Source organism: Mchenga conophoros, linkage group LG12 (genome assembly GCF_057382185.1).
Source record: "Mchenga conophoros isolate Kocher_MC1m ecotype Shallow Benthic linkage group LG12, M_conophoros_male_GT1.1, whole genome shotgun sequence".
Lineage (NCBI taxonomy): Eukaryota > Metazoa > Chordata > Actinopteri > Cichliformes > Cichlidae > Mchenga > Mchenga conophoros.
In genome coordinates this window covers 15397773-15409333 of record NC_140537.1, presented here as the reverse complement: position 1 = coordinate 15409333, position 11561 = coordinate 15397773, and the positions used below count along the sequence as shown (strand labels likewise).

The window sequence follows — 11561 nt, the reverse complement described above, 5'->3', positions numbered from 1 at the left end:
GGCTGAGAGATGGTTTTGTATGTCGGTCGTCTTCTACAAATCCCACACTGGTAGATAAACATGTAAAACAATGGGGTTTTCAGCACAATTAGAGAAACCAGACCCACTGACTGCTGAGTTTCAGGCAAAAAGTCCGGATTTCTGCCAATGGATAAACAAAAGAAAACTTCCAGCCGGGAAACAGACGTCAGGCGACCTGCTGCCGAGTGTTTCTCGAGGAGCTCCTGACATCTAGTGGTGAGATCCGCAGCGCACTCGTCACTCCTCCACTTCTGCACATTTCCTGGGTGAATGGTTTTATTTAACACTTTATGAGAACATTAAGCTCTTTACTTCTACATTTTTGAGGGGTTATCAAACGATGTGGTGCTGTACTGTCAACACTCATTTATCCGAAGTCTTTCAAGTAATTTAGAATTTAATCCAATATAATGCTGCAAAGGAGGTTTATCTTTGTAGTCATTGTATAATGATCCACAAATAATGCAGAAATCAATTCTATAATTGCCTAGTAACCGAAATCATAGTACACTCGCCTATGCTTCCCCCCACTTGTTTATATAAACATACCATCAGATTTCTCCACGAAATGAATCAGCTCATGTCCATATTTTGTTTCTAATCCTGCGCAAAGATTTTATAACGGAGTTTAAAAATCTTAATCCATGTGTAATTTGAGTTTTATCGCTTTCATAAGTTCATAAAGAACAAGTCTGAAACTGCAGTAATACTGCCGTCTTTTGGTCAGGAACGTGAATTACATAGCTGTTACACAGCCTCAAAGGCAACGCACGTCATAACTCTCCCTCCTCATGTGCTGCATAATTATATCAGACATCTCTTGTCATAGACGTGGGTCTCCCAACAACTTTGTAATGCTCATTCAGTTACAAGACCTGGATGGCAGATAAGCTTGTGGGAAAATAAAAGCATCCAAACTACCGTTCTAGTTTCCTTTTTGCCTGGTCTGCTATTCACAAAGCATGTTGGCAGATTTTTAATCTGGATGCCTCTTCTGACACAAACCACCCCAAGGGATTTGTGTCTCCTCCTGGGATGAACTGCAGAGCTTTTACTGGCACTGCACTATGGAGCCACTAGTAAAACAATTAAATATAATGACAAACATAATCCCTAGATTGTGTGCGATATAATATGTGGAATAATAAATATGCAAAAATGCATTTAAATAAACTGTCTACCTATCTGTACAACTTCTACTACAAAGAGATGTGTGCAGTTTGTGTATGTCACAGACCTTGTTCTACATTCAAAAATGTGCGGTAAAGAACCAGCTTACAGCAGCAGTTAAACTCTTTTCTGTGCTACTTTTGGCGAAACTCTTTCTGGTGTTAATATGGGAAGAATAAATGTTTCAAGTTGGCAGACATAGTTACATTAAAGAAACAATAACACATCAGGAAAACACTGCATATACACATACACATTTTGGTACACACAACTGCAAAACAGTTATTATCGCTGAGGAAGCTTCAGGTTGTGCGAATTTATTAAGTGCCACATGAAATGTGAACATTATAGTGCATCTCTGAGTACTGCTGTAAGTGTAGCATCATCGATTCTTTTCACACTATATGTCCTGTGCATACATTATGCATTTTAAGTGATCTACATTATAGAATACATTTCAATCACAAACATCAAAAATATTTGCATATTAAATGAAACTCTAGTCCCTCAAAAGGTAACAAAAACAGCCACAAAAAAAAATCCCCTCATTATTTATAAATTCAGATTACAAAAGAAATACAGAAAAACTCAGGGGTTTTTGGCCTGATACTAAATTTGCAACTCCTGTGTTTGTAACAGTGTGAACACCCTTTCCCTTCTTCCTTTCTGCCTCTCACTCTCACATGTGCACACACACCCACAGATGAAGGGAACGCCTGAAGAAGCCGCCACACCCCTGCATGAGAAAGTATGCACACATACACACCCACACAGCACTATCTGTGTACATTACATTTTTTAAAAAGGCATGCAGTGTAAGTTTTCTTTTGATCCCACTGTCTCAGCAGAAAATTTAAATGAAGATCCTGATCCTCAGAGTCAGCCCTGTTGAGTTTGTCCAAAGCAGTGGTGATTTGTAAATCTGGCCTTAGCATAATGTCATGTGGCTTGAGTCCATGGCAGCTGTGAATCATTAGGCCTAAGAATAACCTAAAGATGGCACGGAGGCTGGTTAATTTAAAAAAAAAAGAAAAGAAAAAGAAAAGACAAACAAAGCCCCATTTCTCATACATTTACAAAGAAGGCAACAAAGTGTATTATATTACTGCAAAGTATGGTTAAATGTGATCAGAAAAGAGCATCCTCGACCATATTGTTGATTCATCTCCACCTCCGTGTATCTTCCCAAGATCTAAAACTCAGTCAGATGAGGTGGATATTTAAGCCAAACAGGCGGCCCTCTGTGTCCACAGTGAGGCAGGGGTGGAGTGGCAGACTCAGTGGTGAGGGGACACGGTGGCTGGGGGGGAGCTGCCCGGGCCCTGGTACCTTTCTTTGGCGTGCTTCTCACAGTACATCACATCTCCAATCCAAAAGTGCCCTCGCATACTCAGGTTAAGACCGCAATCTGTGCACGTGTAGCACTCGGGGTGGCGGAATCGATCGTCGTTGATGCGCACGGCCTGTGAGCTGCGGAGAGATAAGCGCAATCAGGCACCAAGAAAACAGACTAGATGATCGAACGGTGAAATGATGAGTTTCAACAATCAGCACAAATAATCACCATGCTAAAACAAAACAGTTAATAGACCCGCTTGAACTGTCTACAATTGATGTTTCAGACTCCTTTTGAAATTTTGTCTATTATTTTTCCCCCACAAATCGTTACACAGCAGACCACAATGGCAGTGTTGTGCACCAGGTAAACCAGAAGCATTCGTTCACATATTTCAGTTTCACCAGTTTATTCTGGTCATGTTAAGAGGCTCATGGCCTTCAGAGTATGACTCAAATTGGAGGTCAGATAATTTAAAATCAGTGATTTGATGTGCGAGTTTCACGGCAACTCATATCCTGATCTCATATACATCTTTATGATAATCTGATAACGATTAAGTAGTATATTATATATATAGTATTATATTCTATAAACACGTGAAGCCTCAAATAAATAAAAAAATAAAAATAAATAAGAATTCCCTCCAGAAAAGGATTTTGTATTTGTCATGTACACACTTCTCTATCCTGACTAGTCTTCCAGTTCCAGATAAATATTACCATTTGCAGCCAAATACTTAAATCTTTGTTCATTAAGACCCAAGTATTTTGCTTTTGAACTATAAGCACAGTGTCTTCTGTCTTTTGTTGAGGAACCCGTTCTCTTCGGTCACTCTACCATAAATGGCTGAGTGGTGCGCATAAGAGGGGAGCGGAAGTCTGACTCTCGTCACCAAGGCAAACACCTTTTGTCCATAATAGCTCAATCTGGTTGGGCTGGCAGGTCTAGAAGTCTCATGTACCACAGCTCAAGTGTGAAGGTTTTGTAATTGTGTAGCATCATTTGCAGATTTATAAGTAAAACAAACCAGCATCAAATCTTCTGAGTCTGAGACACAAATATATTATTATATCAACGGCTATGTTATCCAATTAAGCATGTAACTGCAGGCGACCACAGACTTACACAATTTTGGTACCACACCTCTCGCAGGTGTGGTATTTGCTGGTTCCTCCCACTGATGTGGTTGCTTTGGGGGCATTTGGTGAAAGATTTCCTGGAAACCTCAGAGCTGCCTCTGGAGAAAAACACACACACAGAGTTGCTCATGATGAAGTTTTGACACGCTGCGTCTCACTGCTCAACACAGCACTCTGTTTGTCTTCACTGTCCTCTGTCAGTGCAGCTTGTTTATGTTTCCGGTAACCGTCATCACAAGGTCGTCGCCTATGGGACACGCTATATGAAATTTCCAAATACTGGCCATTATCACGTCATGAAAGAATGTTATCACTATCTGGATTTATTTTCACTGCCAAAGATCAAAGCCAAAGGGGAATCAGACAGATGTACTCCATGATAACATTTTTATGACCCACACACTGCAGAGTTGCGCTCCTCATGACAAACATATGGAAGTGCATATGGTTCTGAATGATGCACATTTGTCAAGGATGGTTTCAAGATGGAGATGTGGGCAGCAAACAGAAACAAGAGAGGAAGTGAATTATAAAGTACTTGATATAGCTGACAGATGCAGAAAATAAGTCTCAAAGCAGCCAGTCCACATGGATAAAATCTCTGCAGTCACAAAGCCCTTTTGTGCTCAACTAATACCTACTGCCACTTTCTTGTGTGTTCTAACATACACACACACACTTTTATATTTATGAAACAATGTGCACTTTTGTCTATAAAGGATGCTCTTTGGATGAATGAGCGTCTCACCTTTTTCGTCAGCCTCCAGGACCTCTTGCAGCATTTTAAAGGTGTTGGACTGACGAGGTGGATTGCGGGACTCCCTGTTCTCCTGGATCATCTTGTACACCTCTGAGTCTGTGTCGAACCTCTGCATGGCAAAGTCAGAACTGGGACTGCTGTAAAACAAACCAATAATAATCAGTATAGGATCTATTCATTTATATATGATTAAAAATATATAAATGTGTATGATACGGTGATATTAAAGCATTAAAGTTTGTATTATGACTGAATAGATGGACATAAAACCAAGTCACCAATAATAACTTAAAGCAGGCCTCTCCGGCTCTCTTTTGTACATTTGATTTTTGCTGCACTTTGGCGTGTTGCAATTTGCACAAGTTTGTGTTGAGTGTTTTGGCTGCAGTTTTGCAGGCAGAAGGCAAACTTTATCGGATATCAGTTGGTTCCTCTATGTAGATGTAAAAGTTTTTTTGTTGTTTTTTTTTTTAAATAGTAACTGAAACTGAGTGCTGCTCATTATGAATGTCTGCTGTATTACACTCTGACAGAGTGCAGGCAGAGCAGGACGCATGAGCCTGTGAGTATAAGCTCAGGGCAAATCAAAGCTTTGAGTTAAGGGTAACTCTCTCCACACACATATTTGCAACTCATCACATGCATTTGCAGATTCACCAGAAGTGTGTTTGTAAAGAGCCAACTAAGAGGCCCATCTAAGTTTGAACTTCTTTAGCTGTTGCTCAGAACAGCGCTTTTATCTAATCTAAAATGGTAAAACAACTTATCTGATTTATGAGATTTCTGCCATATTTGTTCCTAAATCAATCTATATTGGCAGGTACTTCCAACGACTGCTTCAACAGCTCCAACATTGTACAATAGCAGAGACAACACCCAGACCAAACCAGAGAAGTCTCCCGTCTCATCAAAATTTAAAATATGATATTACAGTGGGAACTGTTGAATTTATTGATCAGGGGATCAGGGGGGATCAGGTTCTTGGGAAATTACTAGTTGATGCCAAGAAAAGCCATACAAGTATGATCTGGTATGATTTCTATGTGAAATGGCATGTTTATTTCTACATTAATAGCAACTCTGTACAAGAATTCAAACAATATCAAACTAATGCTCAACCTGCTCCACCAGTAACACCATACTTTGCTGTCTTGCTGTTAACTCAGCAAACAGCTACAAGGAAGAAACAAGGAGGGCAAAAGGCTAACTGAGAGAGCCACATCTCAAATCTAAAATCCTTAAAGAAAAAATAAAATAAAATAAAGAACTTAACGAAAAGCGGCTTTGTTTTTTTGTTTTTTTTAGAAAACTTCTGATTAGTTAAAACCGGTTAACAAAGTAGTAATAAGAGAGGCTTGTGCATTACATAATCTATAGCACAAAATAACATCACCAAGTACAAAATTGATTCAAAAGCCTCTCCAACAGCCAAGAAACATGAGATCCCGCAGTTGCGTGTCTCTTTTTGTGAAGGTGTGACCTTTGGCCTTTTCAAAATGAAATGTCATCACATCATTTTATCCCATTAGAAACTTGTGAAATTAGCCCATGAGTTCTTGAGTTGTGGTGAAAAACGTGTTTCGACAAGCTGCACTGGCCCTGAGGTCAACTGCAAATCTGTGCCAAATTTTTATAAAATCCCTCGAGGTGACCTGACACATCATGTTCATGAGAATCCCTGCACGTACATGCAGACTGACAACTCAAACACATGACGCCTCCAGCCACTGTTGTCGCTGGTACACAGCCATAGAAAATTACTTCAAACTCTGCATTTTTGCAATTTCAGCTTCAGGTTAAGGGCAGGAGGGGAGAAGAAGCTTCCATCAAAGGGGATTAGACACTGTGAGCTGAATGATTATTACTTAACAGATAAAAGCTCCGTCTTCCAAGCAACCCGAGCTGAGGAAACCCATGTACTAAAATGTAGATTGGCAGAACATTGGTAAGACACAAAATTTTGTTCCTGTATGTGTGTTTGTCTGGAGGGAGTGTTTTCAGTCATGTGGAACCAGTCGGCCAGGTACACACTGTTCAGACTAGGTGCGATTTGATTACTTCAAATAGGAGCCGTTTTGTCAGCTAGAATAACCCAACCTGACTGACTGTCCCACCTGTTGTCACCTACTGCAGAGATATTTATGCTTTAACTGACACCTGTGGTGTGAAGACAAAGCCCTCAACTTCATTCAACACTGTTGTGATTTAACATACAGATGTGAACCTATAAAGCCTTTTTATTTATTTTTTTTGTACAACAACATTACAGTTAGCGTGTTGCTGGGTTTTGGCAGATTTGTAACATTTTTTAACTTCATGTAGCCTGGCTCTATACATTCAATTATTATGAGTTTAAAGCAGATTCAAGATGAGAAATCTGTGACTGTGTTGCTTTTAAAAAACAAATCAGTTTGCGTGACTGATAATTCAAATTATGAGACTAGACAACTTTGTTAAACTGGAATTGGGCTGAGGCAAAGAGACAGACGTGGCCATTGAAAAAGGAAACAGCCCTGGTTTCTTGGGTTTTAGGTTCAGGTTCACTGTCCAGCTGCAAAGATGAGTAATGGTTTTAAATGAACATGTTCAGAGAATTTTCATAAGATATATTTCTGTGTATGCAAAGCCCATTTCCCCCTTAGTGAACATGGCTGCAACAAACAAGGGCAAACAGACATAGCAACAAGTATGTGAATGAAACAAATGCTCAGACCCTTTCTTCTGCATCACTGAACATGGTTCAAATTGAAAACAGACCTCTCAGACCTCTCCAAGTTTTCCACATGCTCAGCTCCACCCTAAGCAAGCCATTTCCCCTTTTCCTTTCCCTCACCATCCCTCATGACATGCTATCTCAAAACAAATGGAAATTCTAGGTAAAAGAATAGAAATAATAGGACTTATGGTCAGAGAAAATAACATGCATCTGAACAAGCAGTCAAGCACACAGATTATTAGTGCAAGCACATTAAAACAACTATCACTTTTAAATCTAATTCCACAAAACTCTTGGGAATTGCGCTTTCCAATGTTCTCACATGTATATATCAGTGGCCAAGACAAATGTGCTGCTGGTTTCTGTATCCAGACTTGGCTCACGCGAGCAACAATGAGACCCAAGGCATAGCTGCATGTAGTCGAAACATCTAAGATCACAAAGCTAAATTCCAGCCATATTTATGAACTGGTTTCCTTGAAGTACAACATCTAAACCAAAGTCAAAACATATGGAGAGAAGGAATTAAAAACAGCAAAACATAAGATGACGAGACTCACCTCAAAAAGAAAAAAAGAGAGAAAGAGAGTGAAAAAAGTGGGGAAGAACAATTCCAGCTAAAGTCCTTGTCCTTTTAACAGTGCTAGAGCAACTCGGCAAACATACCAACATACAAAAGAACAAACAATATTGACACACAAGCAGATGAAGAGCACACACCTCTATCTAAACCAGACGGCACAGAAAATGCAAGAGTGACTGAAAGGTGTGCCTTTAGCTGAAACTCATTGGCCATGCATCATGAAGGGGTGGGAAAATGGGTGTTACAGAGTCTGTGATTGGCTGGAAAGAACAGGGAGAGACTTTCTGTGCTAGCTCTAGACTGGGGGCCAATTAGGGGGAGAAGCAAAAATCAATCTTTTTTGGGAAGGGTCTGACTACAGCTGCTGACACATCACTAGCTATGGTTAGCCCAGCTGGACTTGGGTCTAAAGTCCAAAGTCAACTATCGTGCACTGAGGAGGGGAAAGAAAAAACAGCCACCGTGAGAGTGCTGACAGAAAGGATTGTGTGAGAGACTGAAGTGAAAACACCAATTTCTTCTGGGACAACAAATATTCCAAACAATGCTTAGGAGGGCAGCACCTGCACAGTGGGAACAGAATCAAATTACAGCTACATCACCTAATCAGAGAGGGTGAGGCAGGAAACAAGAAACTAAAGTGTTGCTGAGGGAGGTGATGAGCCGTTTCCCAAAGGTTCATTTGACTCCAAATGTTTCTGCAAAAAGCAGTAAACATCGAGAACCACCTGGACAATATCAGTAGATTCACAAGCTGGCTGTTTTACTCTAAATGAAGGAACTGGTTTGGCAGATTTCTCAGCTAATCTGCATTTTGACAGAGATTTTAAAAATGAGGAAACAACTGAGAAACTGAAAGAATTTTTCAAGATGAGATCACTGATGCAACCAGATAAAACTATTTTCACTTCTGTAGAGGTAATAATAAGTGTCTTACTACTAACACAGTGTAATGCAAATAGCCTTAATTGTTATTATAATTTGGGTGTAATTATTTCTTTGATAAAGTACAAAATTTGAGAAGGATCACAAATGTAAATACAAATCTCTCTATAAAAATCTAATAATAAAGAAGTTCGATGATTACCACCCGTTTTAGTAGTTTTCCAAAATTTCAAAATACATGTGTGCATGGTCTGTAAGTACCCACTTTCATGCCATATTTGCAGCTTTACAGTTATAAATGAGGTACCAGGTGATGGTGGAATGTGCAGGTGCAGCCTCTACAGGCCTATAGGTGGCACTAAATTACTGCATTGAAACTGTGTATACTCCAATTAGACAGGAAAAAAAACTTACGCTGTAGTACATGTTAAAGCTTTAGGTTCTGTTGTGCATTGTCCTCTAAAGGGGCCCTCGAGTAGTTGGATATCAAGCTATCATGTGAAAGAAAAACCAGAGAATCAAATCAAAGGAAAAGCCATCGTCAACCAACTGCTGTTGTAAAATATTTTGCCTCCATGTTCCTCCAGAACATCTTGGTTATGGATGTGGTGGAAGCACTGTTTACACAAAACCAGGAGATTCCCAGCTGCATTAAAAGTTGGGAACTGTGAAGGCCATAACACATGATTAACATAATTTTCATACTTAAAGACAGAATGTTCCCACAAAGTTGACCAAGTTAACTCCCAACTATGGCCACAAAATGCCAACCACGGCTTAACACAGCCACTGTAAACCAAGTCGGGTTTTTCCTTTGAGCGTGCACCTAAATTTTAAGCCTAAAGAAGTGAAAGAGTCCCGGTTTGCTCTCAGAAAAAGAGAACAATCCATTTGGTGTGGTAATCCTGTGTGTGTATAGGAGTCAAAAGTAGGTTTTAATTATGTTGGAGTAAAAGTGTAACATTTACCTGCGATGAGGCGACACTGGTACGTCACGCTCAGTGGGACTTTGGGGTGAGAAGCGTCCTTGTGGAGTTGTGTTGGACACAGAGTTGTTTCTGTAGTCTGAAGGCGAGAAGTCCTGTGGAGAAGGAGAGAGCAAAAATGTATGAAATGATGCAATTTAAACATAAGAGACACACCAAGTGTTTTGCTCCATTCAGAGACAGGAATTCAGTGGGTGAGATTCTGAAGAGCTTCTCCACCAAGGAGTGTTTTGGTATTGAAGGCAGTTCGTCCATATTTCCAGAAACTCTAAATATGAAAACCTGAAATAAAATTATATCTTTTGAAAGACACATTCAGTCAAGATCAAACCAGGCGAGATCCGATTGAAACCTTCATCGGATTTTAGACAAATGTTTCAACTTCAAGTACCAAATAAGCTACATGCTTGCATTGTTTAATGTGATTCACTGTGCTTTCAAGGTTTTGACAGCTTGAGTCACACCGACATTCCTTTTACTGGTTGTTCCTGCTGATCCATTTCAATCTCAGCAAGCTGAATTAACATTGTTTCATCTTGATAATCATGCACAGTCTTAGGTGTGCTCCACTCCCACAGCTGATAGAGGACTGATGGTGTAGCAACAGGTGTTTGGTACTAACTGGAAAATTGGTTTGAAGAGAAACTCAGAGCCAGCTTGTACTGTAATAGGTTCCAGATGCTCTACAAACCTGATGATTATTCATCTGTAGTTACTGTAGTTAAACAGCAGCATCACACAAATCAGTCAAAATGAACACTTACAGTACAAATACTGAAATTGAGAAATCTTAGTCAAGTGAAAAATATTTGACTTTTGACAGAAGAGGGCGCTAAGTACCTACAGGTGATCCAGCAGTTCCACCATTAAGTTAAAGGTAGATTTTTCCATCTTTACTCTAACAGTATGGGTTGGAAAAAAAAAAAACTCCTGAAATTCATTCCTCAGCATGTTAGTTTAGCTCAGGAAAAGAAATATGCAGTACAGAGTTAAGACAGAATCATCAAAATGCCATATTATATTTCCCAATCCTGAACTTGGAAGCTGAAAGCTTGATTATGATTTAGAGCAGTACATGTGTTACATGTGGTCTGACTATTTCCTGGTGAATATCATTCAACAAGGATAATGGACTAGCCAACCTGTGGCAAAAAGAAACCTGGCAGTTCTTTCACTGCTGTCTTTTCAAAACTGGTATTTTAAGTCCTCATGACTACTTGGCACAGCTCAGAATAATTAGCAGTCATACTTGATCACATATGCTGCAATATTCCTACTGAAGTTTACTTGTGAAATAAAGCTGTTACTTCATTTCATCTCCCGCACACAGTGCACACAGTGCAGGAGATCTTGTGCTAGAAATCGCAAAGCCCACAGACAACCCAAGAGTACAGCTTTTGCAATAAAGCTCACCGATTTTTTTTTTTCTCCTCCCTCAAATGTCACCAGCTGGCACAAGTGTTACATGGGCTTCACAGCAAAGTGGCTCCACCCAACCTTTTGAACCAGCACACATCTGAAAGTCAAGCTGGAGCTGATGCAAGAGCTCAGTACTGAACAAATAGCATGGATGGAGTCAAAGATTTGTGTGCCCAATGCCAGCACCCGCTTCCAATTCAGAAACTCTTTGAACAATGTCTCTGTTCTCAATCGAGTCCAATTTTCCTGCTCTTTTTCCTTAGTGAGTGGGTAGATTAGTGGCGGATGCCAGGAAGCCTTTACCAGAAATGATCACTGGGATGGCTCCCCATGATTCCTCCCAGGATAAACCCACCACAAAAGGCAGAGGCTCAGAACATCATATATTTCGTACTATCACTATGCACGAATAGAGACATCCATGCTGTCTTTATTTGAGCAAATCTCTAGGGAATGTACTGGAGGGATATGTATAGATTCTTTCTTAAAGACCTAGTGAAGCCAAGCAGTATGTACTGATGAATCTATTCTAATACAAACCAA

At 39.9% G+C, this 11561-nt stretch overlaps 1 protein-coding gene across 2 annotated transcripts in view; it reads right to left on the bottom strand.

The window, feature by feature from the left end:
* Positions 1–1473: 1473 nt before the first annotated feature.
* The window catches only part of pdlim2 (PDZ and LIM domain 2 (mystique)), a 32205-nt gene continuing 22117 nt past the window's right edge, over positions 1474–11561 (bottom strand). The window contains exons 7-10 of one of the 2 annotated variants that reach the window (XM_085293969.1): positions 9582–9694; positions 4418–4563; positions 3656–3767; positions 1474–2661 (exon numbers count right to left, since the gene is read on the bottom strand). In XM_085293969.1, coding sequence (XP_085150095.1) covers positions 2469–2661; positions 3656–3767; positions 4418–4563; positions 9582–9694 — 564 coding nt within the window. In that variant the 3' untranslated portion in view covers positions 1474–2468. Of the gene's footprint in view, positions 2662–3655; positions 3768–4417; positions 4567–9581; positions 9695–11561 lie in introns of both variants that reach the window. The other variant, XM_085293968.1, reaches the window with a different exon arrangement.